This window comes from Coregonus clupeaformis, chromosome 17 (assembly GCF_020615455.1).
Source record: "Coregonus clupeaformis isolate EN_2021a chromosome 17, ASM2061545v1, whole genome shotgun sequence".
NCBI classification, from domain to species: domain Eukaryota; kingdom Metazoa; phylum Chordata; class Actinopteri; order Salmoniformes; family Salmonidae; genus Coregonus; species Coregonus clupeaformis.
Genome location: NC_059208.1, coordinates 56,321,690 through 56,342,786, shown reverse-complemented (window position 1 = coordinate 56,342,786; position 21,097 = coordinate 56,321,690). Strand labels below are relative to the sequence as shown.

General features: G+C 42.6%; 1 protein-coding gene across 13 annotated transcripts in view; it reads right to left on the bottom strand.

Moving 5' to 3' along the window:
- LOC121586778 (focal adhesion kinase 1-like) overlaps nt 1–21,097 on the bottom strand; it is a 189,382-nt gene that overhangs the window by 75,187 nt on the left and 93,098 nt on the right. For all 13 annotated transcript variants that reach the window (XM_045226442.1, XM_045226436.1, XM_045226430.1 and 10 more), the window contains 2 exons: nt 19,199–19,437; nt 11,615–11,781 (listed from right to left, as the gene is read on the bottom strand). In XM_045226442.1, coding sequence (XP_045082377.1) covers nt 11,615–11,781; nt 19,199–19,405 — 374 coding nt within the window. In that variant the 5' untranslated portion in view covers nt 19,406–19,437. The remainder of the gene's footprint in view (nt 1–11,614; nt 11,782–19,198; nt 19,438–21,097) is intronic.

The window sequence follows — 21,097 nt, the reverse complement described above, 5'->3', positions numbered from 1 at the left end:
ACTAGACACCAGTCTTCTAGTCACAGAGCTACACTAGACACCAGTCTTCTAGTCACAGAGCTACACTAGACACCTGTCTTCTAGTCACATAGCTACACTAGACACCAGTCTTCTAGTCACAGAGCTACACTAGACACCAGTCTTCTAGTCACAGAGCTACACTAGACACCAGTATTCTAGTCACAGAGCTACACTAGACAACATTCTTCTAGTCACAGAGCTACACTAGACACCAGTCTTCTAGTCACAGAGCTACACTAGACACCAGTATTCTAGTCACAGAGCTACACTAGACACCAGTATTCTAGTCACAGAGCTACACTAGACACCAGTCTTCTAGTCACAGAGCTACACTAGACACCAGTCTTCTAGTCACAGAACGACAGTAGACACCAGTCTTCTAGTCACAGAACGACAGTAGACACCAGTCTTCTAGTCACAGAACTACAGTAGACAACATTCTTCTAGTCACAGAGCTACACTAGACACCTGTCTTCTAGTCACAGCTACACTAGACACCAGTCTTCTAGTCACAGAGCTACACTAGACAACAGTCTTCTAGTCACAGAGCTACAGTAGACAACAATCTTCTTGTCACAGAGTTACAGTAGACAACAGTAGATAACATGGCTATATACAAGGGGTACCAGTACCGAGTCGATGTGCAGGGGAACAAGGTTATTGAGGTAGATACTGTATGTACATATAACTAGGAATAAAATGACATATGGTAAACAGTAGCAGCAGCGTATGTGATGAGTAAAAAACAAATTGTGCAAAAAGGGTCAATGCAGATAGTTAAATAGTTAACCAAATAGCTACCCGGACTAACTATTTAGCAGTCTAATGGCTTGGGGGTAGAAGCTGTTTAGGGTCCTGTTGGTTCCATACTTGGTGCATCGGTACCGCTTACCATGCGGTAGCAGAGGGAACAGTCTATGACTTGGGTGGCTGGAGTCTTTGACCATTTTTAGGGCCTTCCTCTGACACCGCCTGGTATAGAGTTCCTGGATGGCAGGGAGCTCGGCCCCAGTGATGTACTGGGTCGTACGCACTACCCTCTGTAGCGCCTTGCAGTCGGATGCCAAGCAGTTGCCATACAAAGCAGTGATGAAGCCAGTCAAGATGCTCTCAATGGTGCAGCTGTATAACTTTTTGAGGATCTGAGGGCCCATGCCAAATTCTTTCAGCCTCATGAGGGAGAAGAGGTGTTGTCGTGCCCTCTTCACCACTGTGTTGGTGTATGTGGACCATGATAATTCCTTAGTTATGTGGACACAGAGGAACTTGAAGCTCTTGACCCGCTCCACTTCAGTCCCGTCGATGTGAATGGGGGAGTGCTCGGCCCTCCGTTTCCTGTAGTCCACGATCATCTCCTGTGTGGCCCCCGTCTTGAGGCTCAGCATGGCGGATGTGTTGTTGCCTACCCTCACCACCTGGGGGCATCCCATCAGCAAGTCAAGGATCCAGTTTCAGAGGGAGGTGTTCAGTCCCAGGGTCCTTAGCTTAGTGAAGAGCTTGCAGGGTTCTACGGTGTTGAATGCTGAGTTGTAGTCAATGAACAGCATTCTCACAGGGTGGCAGGTAGCCTAGCAGTTAGTGCATTGGGCTAGTAATCAAAAGGTTGCTGGTTCAAATCCCGGATCCGACTAGGTGAAAAATATGCTGATGTGCCCTTGAGCAAGGCACTTAACCCTATTTGCTCCTGTATAATAGCGTCTGCTAAATGACTAAAATGAAAATGTGTTCCTTTTGTCCAAGTGGTAATGGATAGTGTGGAGTGCAATAGAGATCGGGTCATCTGTGGATCTGTTGGGGCGGATTGTGAATTGGAGTGGGTCCGGGGTGTCTGGGATGATGGTGTTGATGTGAGCCATGACCACCCTTTCAAAGCATTTCATGGCTACAGATGTGTGCTACGGGCGATAGTCATTTAGACAGGTTACCTTGGCGTTCTTGGGCACAGGGACTATGGTGGTCTGATTGAAACATGTAGGTATTACAGACTGTGTCGGGGAGAGGTTGAAAACACTTGCCAGTTGGTCAGTGCATGCTCTGAGCACGCGTCCAGGTAATCCATCAGGCCTTGCGGCCTTGTGAATGTTAACCTGTTTAAAAGGTCTTACTCACATCGGCTACGAAGAGCGTGATCGTACAGTTGTCCGGAACAGCTGGTGCTCTCATGCATGGTTCAGTGTTGCTTGCCTTAAAGTGAGCATATAATGCATTTCGCTCGTCTGGTAGGCTCGCGTGCGTCACTGGGCAGCTTGCGGCTGGGTTTCCCTTTGTAATCCATGATAGTTTGCAAACCCTGCCACATCCGACGAGCATCAGAGCCGGTGTAGTAGGATTAGATCTTGGTCCTGTATTGTCGCTTTGCCTGTTTGATGGTTCGTCGGAGAGTGCAACGGGATATCTTATAAGTGTCCGGGTTAGTGTCCCGCTCATTGAAAGCGGCAGCTCTAGCCTTTAGCTCAGTGCCGATCTTGCCTGTAATCCATGGCTTCTGGTTGGGATACAGTGCCTTCAGAAAGTATTCATATCCCTTGACTTATTCCAAAACATTTTGTGTTACAGCCTGAATTCAAAATGGATTAAATTATACTTTTTTCTCACTCATCTACACACATAAAGACTAAATGAAAACATGTTTCTAGAAATGTTTGCAAACCTGTTGAAAATGAAATATCTAATTTACATAAGTATTCACACTACTGAGTCAATACATGTTAGAATCACCTTTGGCAATGATTAAAGCTGTGAGTCTTTCTAGGTAAGTCTGTAAGAGCTTTGCACACCTGGATTGTATAATATTTGTACATTATAATTTTTTTGCCCTAGTCCTTGCCGATGACAAGCATACCCATAACATGATGCAGCCACCCACCACCATGCTTGAAAATATTAAGAGTGGTACTCAGTGATGTGTTGTATTGGATTTGCCCCAAACATAACGCTTTGTATTCAGGACATAAAGTTAACTTATTTGCCACATTGTTTGAAGTTTTGACTTTTTCCACATTTTGCTACGTTACAGCCTTATTCTAAAATTGAAAAAATAAAATCAAATACCCTCATCAATCTACACACAATACCCCATAATGACAAAGTGATAACAGGTTTTTAGACATTTTTGCACATTTATTAAAAATAAAAAACAGAAATACCTTATTTACATAAGTATTCAAACCCTTTCCTATGAGACTCAAAATTGAGCGCAGGTGCATCCTGTTTCTATTGATCATCCTTGAGATGTTTCTACAACTTGATTGGAGTCCACCTGTGGTAAATTCAATTGATTGGACATAATTTGGAAAGGCACACACCTGTCTGTATAAGGTCCCACAGTTGACAGTGCATGTCAGAGCATAAACCAAGCAATGAGGTCGAAGGAATTGTCCGTAGAGCTCCGAGACAGGATTGTGTCGAGGCACAGATCTGGGGAAGGGTACCAAAAAAATTCTGCAGCATTGAAGCTCCCCAAGAACACAATGGCCTCCATAATTCTCTCTCATTTTCAATTCAAGGGGCTTTATTGGACTCTCTCTCTCTCTCTCTCTCTCTCTCTCTCTCTCTCTCTCTCTCTCTCTCTCTCTCTCTCTCTCTCTCTCTCTCTCTCTCTCTCTCTCTCTCTCTCTCTCTCTCTCTCTCTCTCTCTCTCTCTCTCTCTCTCTCTCTCTCTCTCTCTCTCTCTCTCTCTCTCTCTCTCTCTCTCTCTCTCTCTCTCTCTCTCTCTCTCTCTCTCTCTCTCTCTCTCTCTCTCTCTCTCTCTCTCTCTCTCTCTCTCTCTCTCTCTCTCTCTCTCTCTCTCTCTCTCTCTCTCTCTCTCTCTCTCTCTCTCTCTCTCTCTCTCTCTCTCTCTCTCTCTCTCTCTCTCTCTCTCTCTCTCTCTCTCTCTCTCTCTCTCTCTCTCTCTCTCTCTCTCTCTCTTCTCTCCTCTCTCTCTCTCTCTCTCTCTCTCTGTATTACAGTCAAGTCAGTCTCTGAACATATCCTCTCCCTCTAGTCTCCCTTCTCTCTGTCTTTCTTTCTCCCACACATTAACTAATACAGATAACATGTTATCATCCATGTGTGTTTTCCTGAGCCCCCTTCCTCAGACACGGCCTGATAACTCTTCCACTTTCACCCACTTCCAACTGATCCCAGACCTGCATGGCACGGCGTCACACCATAACTCTTCCCCTTTTACCAACTTCCAACTGATCCCAGACCTGCATGGCACGGCGTCACACCATAACTCTTCCCCTTTTACCAACTTCCAACTAATCCCAGACCTGCATGGCACGGCGCCACACCATAACTCTTCCCCTTTTACCAACTTCCAACTAATCCCAGACCTGCATGGCACGGCGCCACACCATAACTCTTCCCCTTCTCTCTCTCTCTCTCTGATGGTTCACCCTTCCCCAATGCCACCTCCACCTGCCAATCGCCTGGCAGTGGCGAACTGAGAAAATCGTTAATATTGTTTAAATTGGCCGCTAGATGCCTTCATCACCTTGTTCTATAGGATTAGACATCCACTCCCTGACAGAACTAATGGTCTATCTGATCCCAACCTGTTCGCTCTGTTCCCTGTCCTAGGAGAACGTTAATTTGACTTATGACTGGGAGATGGTAGGGAATCTTACCACAGACACACGTACGGATGAAGACACACACTTATGAGGAGTCTTGTCAGCCAGACTCAGGATAGAGAAATTAGGAGCTTTGAGGAAAAATATAAATATAAGAGCCTTGTAATGATCGGTTAGCAGCTCGTTCAATCTGAACTATTGCATAAACACAGCTTCATCTTGTTTCATAAAGGTCACTGTGGTTAGAACCCTGAAAAATATGAACATCTAATCTAGGTTGTGTTCAGTCGGGCACACACTGTAGCAAAAATGTTTTGCAACGGGAAATCAGCGTTCTTATTGGACAATTTCAGGTTGTACCTCCCCCGTTTCAAAAATATGTTTTCTCCCAACTGAACACGACCCAGGTCCGTCTTTCAGGTTTATTTCCTAACATGTTCAGACTGTTGCAGTTGTCTATATCCAGGGGTCATGTCCTTGCAGCTCAAGACATCATAGTCCTTTAGGCCCTAGTCAAAGGTAGTGCACTATACAGTGCCATCAGAAAGTATTCAGACCCCTTGACTTTTTCCACTTTGTTACATTACAGCCTTATTATAAAATTGATTAAATAAAAATAAATCCTCATCAATCTACACACAATACCCCATAATGACAAAGCGAAAACAGGTTTTTAGAAATGTTTGCTAACTTATTAAAAATAAAAAAGTGAAATACCTTATTCACATAAGTATTCAGACTCTTTGCTATGAGACTCGAAATTGAGCTCAGGTGCATCCTGTTTCCATTGATCATCCTTGAGATGTTTCTACAACTTGATTGGAGTCACCTGTGGTAAATTCAATTGATTGGACATTATTTGGAAAGGCACACTCCTGTCTATATAACCAAGCCATGAGGTCGAAGGAATTGTCCGTAGAGCTCCGAGACAGGATTGTGTCGAGGCACAGATCTGGGGAAGGGTACAAAAATATTTCTGCAGCATTGAAGGTCCCCAAGAACACAATGGCCTCCATCATTCTTGAATGGAAGAAGTTTGGTCAGGGAGGTGACCAAGAACCCGATGGTCACTCTGACAGAGCTCCAGAGTTCCTCTGTGGAGATGGGAGAACCTTCCAGAAGGACAACCATCTCTGCAGCACTCCACCAATCAGGCCTGTATGGTAGATTGGCCAGGCGGAAGTCACTCCTGAGTAAAAGGCACATGACAGTTTGCCAAAAGGCACCTAAAGACTCTCAGACCATGAGAAACAAGATTCCCTGGTCTGATGAAACCAAGATTGAACTCTTTAGCCTGAATGCCAAGCGTCACGTCTGGAGGAAACCTGGCACCATCCCTACGGTGAAGCATGGTGGTGGCAGCATCATGCTGTGGGGATGTTTTTCAGCGGCAGGGACTGGGAGACTAGTCAGGATTGAGGGAAAGATGAACGGAGCAAAGTACAGAGAGATCCTTGATGAAAACCTTCTCCAGAGCGCTCAGGACCTCAGACTGAGGCGAAGGTTCACCTTCCAACAGGACAACGACCCTAAGCACACAGCCAAGACAATGCAGGAGTGGCTTCGGAACAAGTCTCAGAATGTCCTTGAGTGGCCCAGCCAGAGCCCGGACTTGAACCCGATCGAACATCTCTGGATAGACCTGAAAATAGCTGTGCAGCAACGCTCCCAATCCAACCTGACAGAGCTTGAGAGGATCTGCAGAGAAGAATGGGAGAAACTCCCCAAATACAGGTGTGCCAAGCTTGTAGCGTCATACCCAAGAAGGCTTGAGGCTGTAATCGCTGCCAAAGGTGCTTCAACAAAGTACTGAGTAAAGGGTCTGAATACTTATGTAAATGTCATATTTCAGTTTTTTCTACAAATCTGTTTTTGCTTTGTCATTATGGGGTAATTGCGTGTAGATTGATAAGGCGGAAAAAACGATTTCATCCACTTTAGAATAAGGCTGTAACGTAACAAAATGTGGAAAATGTCAAGGGGTCTGAATACTTTTCGAATGTACTGTATAGGGAATGGGCTCGGGTTAAAAGTGGTGGACTATATAGGGAATAGGGTGCCGTTTGAGGTAATGAAACTGAACTGATTGAATCAGTACTGACAGGCTCCTTACTGTATGTTATTGTATTGAATCATAGCAGTACTGACAGGCTCCTTACTGTATGTTATTGTATTGAATCATAGCAGTACTGACAGGCTCCTTACTGTATGTTATTGTATTGAATCATAGCAGTACTGACAGGCTCCTTACTGTATGTTATTGTATTGAATCATAGCAGTACTGACAGGCTCCTTACTGTATGTTATTGTATTGAATCATAGCAGTACTGACAGGCTCCTTACTGTATGTTATTGTATTGAATCATAGCAGTACTGACAGGCTCCTTACTGTATGCTATTGCATTGAATCATAGCAGTACTGACAGGCCTTACTGTATGTTATTGTATTGAATCATAGCAGTACTGACAGGCTCCTTACTGTATGTTATTGTATTGAATCATAGCAGTACTGACAGGCTCCTTACTGTATGTTATTGTATTGAATCATAGCAGTACTGACAGGCTCCTTACTGTATGTTATTGTATTGAATCATAGCAGTACTGACAGGCTCCTTACTGTGTGTTATTGTATTGACATGATTTTGGTGATGGCTGTAATCGGCAACACTGACAAATGACATTAGGGACTTCAGTGGTCAATTTATGAGATCAGCTCTCCTCCCCCTCCCCTGAAAGGCAATTATCAATGTGACAACACACACGAACACATGCATGAGAACATACACAGACACACACAGTCACAGACAATAACTAAAGTTACCTTGAGTCAGTATGTGTGATCTCCGACAGCAGTGGGGTCTGGGTGGCTTTGTGTCCAGCCCCCATACCCTTTCCCAACCACTGCGGAGTGAGTGTCAGTACTATGTCTGTGTGCTATTTATAGTCAACTAATGGAATTAGTGTTGGTGAAGTAAATATGATGAATATTATTACGTTTCTGGTCTTCTGAGATAAAAACGGTTATATAACAAATCAAATAACTATACAATTAAGCGCCAAAATTAAATTTAAAGAAAAATTAAAGATAAACAAATAATAATAATAATAATAATAATAATAATTCATCCCGTTTGTCATGTTTGGTTGTTTCGAGACTAATGAGTCTCATGTCTACACAATATTATTTACAAGGAGCAGTTCCCATCTTTTTTTCCACATACATCTGTTTGCAGTTTTATTTTATACAGTTGAAGTCGGAAGTTTACATTCACCAAAGCCAAATACATTTAAACTCAGTTTTTCACAATTCCTGATATTTAATCCTAGTCAAAATCCCCTGTCTTAGGTCAGTTAGGATCACCACTTTATTTTAAGAATGTGAAATGTCAGAATAACAGTACAGAGAATTATTTATTTCAGCTTTTATTTCTTTCATCACATTCCCAGTTGGTCAGAAGTTTACATACACTCAATCAGTATTTGGTAGCATTGCCTTTAAATTGTTTAACTTGTGTCAAACGTTTCGGGTAGCCTTCCACAAGCTTCCCACAATAAGTTGGGTGAACTTTGGCCCATTCCTCCTGACAGAGCTGGTGTAACTGAGTCAGGTTTGTAGGCCTCCTTGCTCGCACACGCTTTTTCTGAGTTTCTAGGTAGGCCTTGAAATACATCCACAGGTACACCTCCAATTGACTCAAATGATGTCAATTAGCCTATCAGAAGCTTCTAAAGCCATGACATCATTTTTTGGAATTTTCCAAGCTATTTAAAGGCACAGTCAACTTAGTGTATGTAAACTTCTGACCCACTGGAATTGTGATACAGTGAATTATATGTGAAATAATCTGTCTGTAAACAATTGTTTACAGAGTAGATGTCCTAACCGACTTGCGAAAACTATAGTTTGTTAACAAGACATTTGTGGCGTGGTTGAAAAACGAGTTGTAATGACTCCAAGCTAAGTGTATGTACACTTCCTACTTCAACTGTAGGTAATATTTTCCATTAAATACATTTCTTTACATTTACATTTTAGTCATTTAGCAGACGCTCTTATCCAGAGCGACTTACAGGAGCAATTAGGGTTAAGTGCCTTGCTCAAGGGCACATCGACAGATGTTTCACCTAGTTGGTTGTGGGTTCGATTCCCACGGGGGGCCAGTATAAAAAAATAAAAAAATGTATTCACTAACTAAGTCGCTCTGGATAAGAGCGTCTGCTAAATGACTAAAATGTAAATGTAAATGTAGTTGGCTCGGGGATTAGAACCAGCGACCTTTCGGTTACTGGCACAACGCTCTTAACCACTAAGCTACTCTGCTATGGTAGGAATGTTCTTATTTAGCCAATGTGCTCTAAGACATTTCTTTGCTGCAGACAAAAGTATATTTAATAGGTATGCATTTTTAAACCGCTCAGGGATTACTCCTAGTATAGCACTCTTTGGGTTCTTTGCCAGGGAGCATTTAAATACATTGTTTAAAAAGTCAAAAACATCATTCCAGAATTTCCAGAAGACCAGAAAATATGTAGGTAATTTGCTAATATTTTTTTTGCTAGTTTTTTTGCTAATAATTTGCCACATTTTCTCCAGCATTCACTGGTTGTTCCAGGTCTTATCGTCACCATGTTTTCTGGAGTTAGAATGTACCTAATGATGATTTTCATTGATACCCTTTACATATATTTGAGTGTTTAATGGTATGAGCATTTCTACAGATTGCCTCACAAGTTTCATTTTCAATATTCTCCCCAAATTCAGATTCCCACCAGCACTTAGTTTGCAGAGTATTGCTGGGTGTCATGACAGCAATAGATTGGTATAGTTTTGTATTTGTTTAGTACTAGTTGTCCTTTTCTGGATATTAATTCGATATTTTTCTATGGGAGAGGGCTCACCCTTCATTTTTACCCAGTTGGGGTGTTTCAATAAATAATCTCTTAGTTGTAAATAGCTAAATCAATCTGACTTCGGCAAATTAAAGTCTGAACTTAGTTCACCGAATTATTTAACTTGGTTGTTCTTCAAGACTTGGAGTACATATTGCAAATGGAGTAATGACCACCTTTGGTAACCTGAATCTAGTGATTATGGGATGAAATCAGTAAGATCTGCAGTACCAGTTAGGGATGATATGCCCATAGGCAGATGGAGACGGCATTGTACTTTCCTCACAATCTGGAGCGTCTGATTGGACCACAGGTTCTTACCATTACACCATAATCTAGCACTGAATTACTGTTCCACACAAACACACACATACCCTGTATTACTGTTCAGCACCGAGCTCCACCACCACCAAAACACTGACATCAAAGTCCAAACCAACCCCATTACTTCAGCATTACAACACCTTCAGACAACTCCACAATAGGCCTGTCATTCATACAGGTGGTGGAAGGAAAAGTCAAAGAAAGACATCTGCATTGGGTTAACCACAGGCTAGTATGAGGATTACATCCTCCTCCTGACATGCCAAGTCTGCTTCCTGGATGAGCTAAAGGCCCTTGGGAACACACACACATACCCATTCACACCACAGACAAACACACACACACACAGGGCCCTCAGGGTCAGCTTCTTTCCTTTTGAGGAAGGTGTGTGTGTCACTGATGATTACAGCCAGTCAGACAGTGTTTCAACATCCCTCACTCCCAGGACAGGAACATTCAGATGACTAAACCAGGCCTGGGGGCATACTGTAGTATATGTAGGGGAACTGTCTGTCTGTCCGTCCGTCCATCTAACTAGACTATAACCAGTTAACACTGTGTTTGAGTTTCTACAAATTCATTATTTACCAAATTAATCTCACACACATGGACATAAAACACAGATGCAAATCACACACACACACACACACACACACACTTAATAAAGTATAAATAAAGGGGGTGCGCTGTTCTGTGCTGGGCTGTGATAAGAGCTGTTCTGTGCTGGGCTGCGATAAGAGCTGTTCTGTGCTGGGCTGTGATAAGAGCTGTTCTGTGCTGGGCTGTGATAAGAGCTGTTCTGTGCTGGGCTGTGATAAGAGCTGTTCTGTGCTGGGCTGTGATAAGAGCTGTTCTGTGCTGGGCTGTGATAAGAGCTGTTCTGTGCTGGGCTGTGATAAGAGCTGTTCTGTGCTGGGCTGTGATAAGAGCTGTTCTGTGCTGGGCTGTGATAAGAGCTGTTCTGTGCTGGGCTGTGATAAGAGCTGTTCTGTGCTGGGCTGTGATAAGAGCTGTTCTGTGCTGGGCTGTGATAAGAGCAGTTCTGTGCTGCACTGTTCTGTGCTGGGCTGTGATAAGAGCAGTTCTGTGCTGGCCTGTGATAAGAGCTGTTCTGTGCTGGGCTGTATAGTTCTGTGCTGGCCTGTGATAAGAGCTGTTCTGTGCTGGGCTGTGATAAGAGCTGTTCTGTGCTGGGCTGTGAGAAGAGCTGTTCTGTGCTGGGCTGTGAGAAGAGCTGTTCTGTGCTGGGCTGTGATAAGAGCTGTTCTGTGCTGGGCTGTGATAAGAGCTGTTCTGTGCTGGGCTGTGAGAAGAGCTGTTCTGTGCTGGGCTGTGATAAGAGCTGTTCTGTGCTGGGCTGTGATAAGAGCTGTTCTGTGCTGGGCTGTGATAAGAGCTGTTCTGTGCTGGGCTGTGATAAGAGCAGTTCTGTGCTGGCCTGTGATAAGAGCTGTTCTGTGCTGGGCTGTGATAAGAGCTGTTCTGTGCTGGGCTGTGATAACAGCTGTTCTGTGCTGGGTTTTTCACAGTTGAAGAAATGAAAAACACACACACAAACAAACACACATTAAAAGGTGTAGAAGTGCCACCGAATGCCACGTATCTCCATGACAACAAGGGCAAACAGACTTGTTGTCATTGTCTAAGGGCCACTGGTTTACATTCTCCACTACACACACCGGCAGACTGACAGACTGACAGACTGACAGACATACAAAGACACACACCAAGAGACAGACAGATAAACGCAGACAGGGACAAACACATTGGTGCACGCATACACACATGTACGCACACGCGCACACACACAGTCTGCTCACCTCCACTCCTCCTGGGAGCGGTTCTGCTCATACTTCTCCCTCACGTGGGACACGCCCATATCAGGGTGGAGCCAGTGGACCTGGCCGGACTGGGAGTGGCTGAGACGCAGGCCGAAGCACGTCACGCACTTCACCTTGTGGATGTCCAGAATCTTCTGGATGATCCCCTGCAGAGACGGAACACAGGAGAGTTGACTTAACAGTAGTTAAGCCGTGGTGCGGTAGTGCAATGTCTTACAGAAGTTCTGTAAAGGTAAAGCTGTTGAATGTAAAAAAAAAAAAAAAAAGTAAGACTGACTAGAATATTTTCTGGAGACACACAACAAAACACAGTAAACACAATCTGGAAGCCAGATATATAATCACTTCTACTGAGAGGTAAAGTGAAGACAGGATCTTAAAACCGTTCTGTGGGAGTGATGTTATCTTATGGCTATGGTAGTGGCCCGTCTGCCTAGTGACAGTGGGTAGCCTGTCTGAGCGGATTAGTGGGGTGTGTGCAGCTTTGGCAGAGTGACCAAGGAGGGCACCAACCCTTACCCTTATCCCCCATCTGATCAGCTAAACAGGAACAAATCTGACACTCAAATGGCCACTCAGTCGGAACCTACATGTCTCTCTCTGTGACATCGTCTCACTGTCTGTCCAGTTTAACATCAAACCGCCAGACCTGACCAGACGGACCACTCACGACTCAAACATAAAGTGCCAACTAGAGTCTCAATAGACTAGCTTATGACTGTAACGTCTATGACAGGCCAGATGGATCACTCACAGGTCTGTCATACAATGCTGTACGTGAGCAAGATCAGTGCTCCATGTTAAGTCTATGGCTGGCTGGCATGGAGACATTCTGGCCTCTCATGGCTGGGTTGGGATCATGGCTGGGTTGGGGTCATGGCTGGGTTGGGATCATGGCTGGGTTGGGGTCATGGCTGGGTTGGGATCATGGCTAGGTTAGGGTCATGGCTGGGTTGAGGTCATGGCTGGGTTGGGGTCATGTGCGGCAGTATGTATGCATAGTACCACACACAGGCAATCCAATGTGACATTCCAGCCCAAACACTTAAAAGCCATTGCATATTTATGAAGATTGTATTTATGAGGGGAGATCAAAAGGCAGGCCATTTAAACTGTGCCCCAGTTACAGCCTGATGGCCAGTGGAAACAGTGTGGAGGATAACAGGGCCTGATCACTGCTGCAGGGGAGAGAGGAGAAGGAGGAAGAGGAGAAGGAGGAAGAGAGGAGAAACAGAGTTCTATTGGGACTGTGATTTCCAAGCCTGTGTTGTTCGGTAATGTGATTTCCAACGTAGGCAGGTCTCTGTGCTGCTCTGGCTTTGGGGACTGACTTTCTGCTTCTGTAATGGCAAACGTTTCTTGAAGACTGTCCACGGCAAGACTGTGTCGTGTAGTAGGACTAAAGCAACTGGGGTCTTTAGAAGGTAGAAAAAGTGAAACAAGAATCCATTCTGCATGGTAGTCCCAGTAACAATGCACTAGGGACCAGGAGAACACTGTAAAGATATTCAATATAACCGTACAGCACCTCTACTTTATAATAATAATAATAATATGCCATTTAGCAGACGCTTTTATCCAAAGCGACTTACAGTCGTGCGTGCATACATTTTTGTGTGTGGGTGGTCCCGGGGATCGAACCCACTACCTTGGCGTTACAAGCGCCGTGCTCTACCAGCTGAGCTACAGAGGACCACACTTTAGGCTGTAGGTTTATATCTAATAAAGTAGCAATGCCTTTATGTCTGTAGCTAGTTATTTTCTCTTACAATGAAGGAAGAATTTTCCTGCAGAGATGAGACAAGCTGAAAAACCCTCCTTGGGAGTCCAATGGTGGGTGGTGATACAGAAATGCAATACGATCATGTAAAACTTCTCTAACAGCATATTACTTAGCCAGCTAAGGGCGGCTAAGCTAAAGCCAGTCTCCATCTCTGTTTCCTAAGGTGCATGTAAAACCCAAATCCTCCATTAGAAAGATTCAATAATGGGCCTTGGTTGGCTTCTTGGGCTGGTGGTTGGATTGTATGGTGAAGTTTTCCCTAGGTACATATCTAGGATCAGATACCCTTCCCCCAATCCTAACCTTAACTATTTAGTGGGGGGAATGCAAAATGGCCCCAACATCAGCGTCTAGGGGCAACGTTGCCCTACCCTGGTGGTTGGAGTATAAGCTGGGGACGGGAGGAAGGTGGAGCAGCCAAATCATTCAATCGCTGGTAGTAGTTTCATGTTGCCAGACATCAGGCCATCAAGATTAAATGATGTTCAATTCCAACATCCTCTTATTTTCCACTAACCTCAAGTTATCCGACAAGTAGTTCTTATTGGCCTTCAACTATGTAAAGAATATGATTCTCCGAAGATCATTGTTTGACATGATTCATAGCTACTGTATTGTATGCATAATGCAGAACATAATGGCTCAACACAGACAGAAGTGAGTGTAATCAGGCGAGCCATAAGCTAAAACTCAAGCTTTGTCTGTCAAGAGACTAAAGTTAGTGAGACCAAGAAAAAGGTACAGTTCTCTCTTTCCATCCAGTATTCTCAACACAATCTACATTCATGTCTTATAATCCAATACTGGATGCTGAATGTATTGGACGCTGAATATATTGGACGCTAAGTCCCCAGGAGCATCGTAGAGAGAGCGGCTGAGTAATGGCAAAAATGAGTCTGCCCAGTTAGAAAGAAAAACAACTTGCATACAAATTAATCATTTCAATTTCAAGCCCGTTTTCAAGCCGCTGGCATTTGCCTAGTCATAATGTAACGGCCAAATGCTGCAAACAGAACCATATTGATGCAGCTCTGCTGGTGATTGATTTGACATTGTTTTGTAGGCCAGGTGGCTGAACTGACTGAATACAAATGTACTCCATTTCAAAGAGAATAAATACCTCCAGAACCCAGAATGTGGACATTTGTCTTGGGCTACTAAAATCCCAACCGGTAGGCTACAGTTAGACATTTTAAATTTTTTTCCATGTTAGTCATTTAGCAGACGCTCTTATCCAGAGCGACTTACAGTTAGTGAGTGCATACATTATTATTATTTTTTCATACTGGCCCCCCGTGGGAATCGAACCCACAACCCTGGCGTTGCAAACGCCATGCTCTACCAACTGAGCTACATCCCTGCCGGCCATTCCCTCCCCCTACCCTGGGACGACGCTGTGCCAATTGTGCGCCACCCATAGGTCTCCCGGTCACGGCCGGCCTCGACAGAAAGGAAAGAGAAAGAAAGAAAGAAAGAAAGAAAGAAAGAAAGAAAGAAAGAAAGAAAGAAAGAAAGAAAGAAAGAAAGAAAGAAAGAAAGAAAGAAAGAAAGAAAGAAAGAAAGAAAGAAAGAAAGAAAGAAAGAAAGAAAGAAAGAAAGAAAGAAAGAAAGAAAGAAGAAAGAAAGAAAGAAAGAAAGAAAGAAAGAAAGAAAGAAAGAAAGAAAGAAAGAAAGAAAGAAAGAAAGAAAGAAAAGAAAGAAAGAAAGAAAGAAAGAAAGAAAGAAAGAAAGAAAGAAAAGAAAGAAAGAAAGAAAGAAAGAAAGAAAGAGAAAGAAAGAAAGAAAGAAAGAAAGAAAGAAAGAAAGAAAGAAAGAAAGAAAGAAAGAAAGAAAGAAAGAAAGAAAGAAAGAAAGAAAGAGAAAGAAAGAAAGAAAGAAAGAAAGAAAGAAAGAAAGAAAGAAAGAAAGAAAGAAAGAAAGAAAGAAAGAAAGAAAGAAAGAAAGAAAGAAAGAAAGAAAGAAAGAAAGAAAGAAAGAAAGAAAGAAAGAAAGAAAGAAAGAAAGAAAGAAAGAAAGAAAGAAAGAAAGAAAGAAAGAAAGAAAGAAAGAAAGAAAGAAAGAAAGAAAGAAAAGAAAGAAAGAAAGAAAGAAAGAAAGAAAGAAAGAAAGAAAGAAAGAAAGAAAGAAAGAAAGAAAGAAAGAAAGAAAGAAAGAAAGAAAGAAAGAAAGAAAGAAAGAAAGAAAGAAAGAAAGAAAGAAAGAAAGAAAGAAAGAAAGAAAGAAAGAAAGAAAGAAAGAAAGAAAGAAAGAAAGAAAGAAAGAAAGAAAGAAAGAAAGAAAGAAAGAAAGAAAGAAAGAAAGAAAGAAAGAAAGAAAGAAAGAAAGAAAGAAAGAAAGAAAGAAAGAAAGAAAGAAAGAAAGAAAGAAAGAAAGAAAGAAAGAAAGAAAGAAAGAAAGAAAGAAAGAAAGAAAGAAAGAAAGAAAGAAAGAAAGAAAGAAAAAAGAAAGAAAGAAAGAAAGAAAGAAAGAAAAGAAAGAAAGAAAGAGTGGTTATAGAGACAGAATCAGTCTCTCTCAGTAGCTTGTTAGAACAAGCCAAACATGACAAATTCCCCATCACACCACATTAGGCTAAACATGACGACAGCCGCATCTATGATGATATGACAGATTGTCTCTAACAAACAAGCTCATTTTACTACCCTTCCCTTGTTGTAAGGGTCCAAAAAGACATCCCACTGGCATATAGTCATGTGGATTCAGGAAATGAATATGGATGACTAGTATGCACTTGGCAGAGGGTTATTCATAGATATGTTATTACATTCCATGTTCTATATGTAATTCTATTTTGTTATTATTGATGCAGCATCAACAGGCTATCTGGGATAGGATGAGACTGTTTGGCTGCATCCTAAATTGCACACTATTCCCAATCCCTATATAGTGCACTACTTTTGACCAGAGCAGTATGAACAGGGTGTGTGGTGTGATGGGATGAGGGGTCTTTGGAGACCAGCTCAGGAGATAGGAACATGTTTATTCTGGGATGGAACCAGGAAGAGGATGTGGATCCAACACACCAATCAACACAGGCATCTGCTGACATCATTGAGACCATGCAACATGGATGCGTCCCAAAATGGCACCCTATTCCCTATTTAGTACACTACTTTTAACCAGGCCCCATAGGGCTCTGGACAAAAGTAGTGCACTATATAGGGAATAGGGTGCCAGTCGGGATGTAATCCCTTGTTCCAATGGTTTCCTTTCTCTAGGAAATAAGAGACCTAAGGGTTTATTTATTATCAATTGACAGTTTCACACCACCACACACCTGAGACTACTGTCTGTCTCAGTGAGGGCAGGGAAAATGTAGCCTCATTTCTTTCAAATGTATTTTCTGTTTGCTTAGCCTGGTCTCAGATCTGGTTGTGCTGTCTTGCCAACCCCTGTGGCATGCGTGACAATGACCGTAGGAGCTAGCAAGACAGCACAAACAGATCTGGGACCAGGCTAGGGTTTTCTAGCCTCTCTCTGTTCCTCTACCTGAGGAAAGACAATGCTGGTCCCAGAGTGTCATAATTCACACTAAATTTGAGTCCTACATGAGCTGTGTGAATGGTATTGTGTAATCGGCCAACTTTGAGGCTTCAGGTACGGCTTATGTGAGACCTAGGTTGACTGCCACTGAAGATCACAGAGCTAAGGCACCGCAACATCAGTTAAAAGAGAATCTGCAACATGTACTGATGAAGACACACACAGACCTTTAGTGAACCTGTGCAGTTAGACAGTTGAAGCGTAACCACACAACAACCATAGTATTCCAATTTCAAAAGCAACTAGGGATTGTGCTCTGAACTTTCACTAACATATAGCTTATTGACAAACCAACAAGCTGCTGCATCACTGCTCTGATGTGCAACACTAATCAATAGTCTCTGTACAGCAGCAGCAACTGGGTGATTCTCATGAAACCAGTTTTAAACATGTCTGTAGCAAATTGAGTTAGAAAACCATGATGCACCTGCAAAAATCAACTATCATTCTGAGGATGTATAGTGTCTTATTTTAAATACATTTTACATTTTCGCCTGAATTTTGTATATTTTCACCCCAAATTCGAATTACCGAAATGCATCAGGATTAAATTCTTGGGTCATTTTATACAATTTTACTTTAGAAAAACATAATTTATTTGAATAAAACAAAATATGTTGCTGCAGTTTGTCCAGAAATCATAAAAATTGTATACTAGTTGAAGTTTACATTAACAGTTTTATAATGAAGTTTAATTCACCCATGATGCATCATCTAGAGGAACAGTAGAAGTTAAATTATTTTATTTGCTTACATGCCTTCAGAATGAGGTTCATATTCTCAAACATCCCCTTTACCTCACTGCACTCTCATTACCGAAACGGCTAAAAAGCTGAAATTGGGAAAAAGTAATTTTATTTTATTATAATTTGATAATTTCATTTAAAAACATTTTTTTCCCCCAGCGTTATGTTTAACTCAGGCCTTTCATTAGGGGAGCAATGTAAAAATATATATATATATATAAACTGATTTGTTTATAACTTTTTGACGTTAATGAGAATTTTGTGGAAATTGTGCAACAATGCATAATATCTGATCAAAAACATTATAATTATGAAATAGATAAGTACAGGTCCTAATGTCAGTGATCCAAGAGTATATTTAGTGAAAAATGACAATAATCTTTGGGTCAAATGTCAGTTTTGTGAGAATGACCCAGTTATACACTGGGCTCTAACAGCCAAACAACTGCATCCAGTCAGTAATGAATGCTCTTTCAGCACAGCAGAGATTCAGAGTGTTTAATAGTCACATGTACAGGGTTGCAGGTGTGATTGCAGGGTAGAGTGAAAATCTTAGGCGTCGAGCCAGAGTGAGAGTCTGTGAGTTTGTAGGAGATTCAGGGATACACCACTTCGTCATGACTGTGTATGACAGGTAGTTGCAATTCTACATATTTTGCCATGGCTAATGCTGTGTTCTTCTGCTTAAACAGAACAAAATCAATACTGCTAAATTCATTGTTTTTGGAATTTTTAATTCTCCCTGACTATCCTGCTTTAATTTTGGTGATTGTTACCTCTCAAATATTATATTCTAAAAAAAGATATAGCTCCATTATCTTTTCTACATACGTTATATCTGGTTTTAGTCATTTAAGTTTACACCAAAAAGCGTTTTTGCATCCTAAAAATAAATTGAAAAAAATAATAGTATTTTTTATATATCTATTTTTTTTATACATTTTACATTTTTACATTGTAGTCATTTAGCAGACACTCTTATCCAGAGCGACTAACAGTAGTGAGTTCATACATTATTGTTTTCTTCATACTGGTCCCCCGTCGGAAACGAACCCACAACCCTGGCGTTGCAAACGCCATGCTCTACCAACTGAGCAACACGGGACTCTTTGGACTTAGGTGTCCGCTGCGACAGGCAGCCTAGCGGTTAAGAGCGGTGGGCCAGTAACCGAAAAGTTGCTGGTTAGATTCTCAGAGCCGACCAGGTGAAAAATCTGCCAATATATCCTTGAGAAAGGCACTTAACCTCAATTGCTCCTGTAAGTCGCTCTGGATAAGAGCGTCTGCTAAATGACTAAAATGTAAAATGTAAAATGTGTATGACAGTTAGTTGCAGGTTAAAGCTGGGTCTACACTGATTGGCTCTAGCTCTGATGCAGGGTCAGATGCTGTTCCATCGTGTGTGACTAACAGATCCCAGACCTGTGATTAGTGGCAACATCTACTTCAACTGTGTGTGTGTGTGTGACCCCTGTTTGCCCTCTGACTTACCCTGACATCAGTGGCGTCCCCATGGCGGATGTTGCTGGCCCATGTGCTGTGCTCGCTGTTGCTCTCGAAGTGATGGAAGACCTTCAGGACCCTGTCTGGAGCACCGGGGGCCCGCTCGGTGGCCGTGCCTGTGCCCACGCTGAGGCGTGACTTGGCCCCCCCAGCCAGGGCGTGGTTGAGGTTGGGGTCCAGGTAAGCTGTCGCCATGCCTTTGCTGTGTGCTAGGTGTCTGTCATATTCTGTTAGTGGAGAGAAAGAGAGATAGAGCGAAAAAAAACAACCATAGAATTAGAATTCCTGCAATAATCAAATGGGGAAACTCAAAATGGCCACCAGTTCACCCATTATGGCATCGTTGACTTGAATGGGGATCCCAGTTCTACTCATACTAATTCTATGGATACACACTGGGCGAGAACACAGTAGAAACATCACAAATCGTCCCTGAGATATAAAGCATAGGAAGTCAGCATTTTCTCTTAAGAACCTTGATTGAGCCTCTAATAAAAAATAATAGATTTATGAATGAATTACGATAGAATTATGCGGCACGGTGAAAAATGTATCAGCAAGTTGGAGGTGTGAAAACGGTTGTCATTCATATTGCACGATGCAGCAAGGTGTGACAACATGTAACATCAGTCTTTCCTTCCTTCGCAAAAGGAGTAAAGAACTCTACGGAAAACACTAAGAATTACTTGACACACCACATTACTCACTATAATATCAGAATTACTTAAACACCACATTTCTCACTATATCAGAAGTACTTGACACACCACATTTCTCACTATAATATCAGTGGTGAATCTGGAAGGGTGAATGCATCTGGAATCATATTATCATAAGAGCAATCAGACATGCTATTGTGGTAGTCATTAACATCTACATTTTACATTTTTACATTTTAGTCATTTAGCAGATGCTCTTATCCAGAGCGACTTACAATTAGTGAGTTGTGACGTCACGAGAGGCTACACAGCTTTCAGCGGGATTGCTCAAGTAGTGCAAGGAGACAAGGTTCAAACAAAACAAGGATTTTATTATAGGTCTTGGGAAATTAACGAAAATATAACAAAATTCTGTTCTCTTGTGGCTCTTTAAGGGTTAACAGTTCAGGGATGTCTCTTCCACATCCAAAATCATAATTCTCACTCGCTCAGATAACTTTTCCCCAGCCTTACTGTAGTCCACGTTGCAGCTAGTGGCCAACCCAGCCAAAAGTCCTTCCAAATGTCTCTCACGTATTTCCACAGGTGCATATATCCAAAGGTGAGTATTTCCCAAAGGTAAGTATCTCCAAATCCTTACTATTCCTCATGGAAGTGGACGTACACTCTTGTCCTCCAGAGAGCTCCCAGGTTGGAGACTGTGTCTCTTCACCCCCCACACACTCCCTCAGTGTGTCTCTTCCCTTCCACCAACCTTCAGCTCATCAGCTCCTGATTTGTTTCAGCTGCGTGGGAAGATTGGCCATAGAGGGGTGGAGTTCCCGACCATACCAGCAGATGGAGCCATAGCTGTCTGGGTTTGCAGCCACCTCAGGGGGATGTAACGTCCCCTCCAGGACACAGCCTCTCGTGACATCACACATCCCCTCCTCGGGACCGACGTCCCTCGTGGGGTAAAGGCAGCGAAGAAGGCATCACGCCGGGAGAGGGCGTCCCGCATTGCCGGTGGTGCTTGCCAGCCCTGTGGGACAACAGAAAAGTTAAACGGTTGCAAGCTCAAAACCATCTGGTTACTCTACTGTTTGATTCCTTGTTCTTGGCCATCTACTGCAGAGGGGCGTGATCAGATACCACCATGAAACGTCGGCCCAGGAGATAGAACCGAAGGGACTCCAGGGCCCAGACTACCGCCAGACATTCTTTCTCCACCGTTGAATAGTTCTTCTCT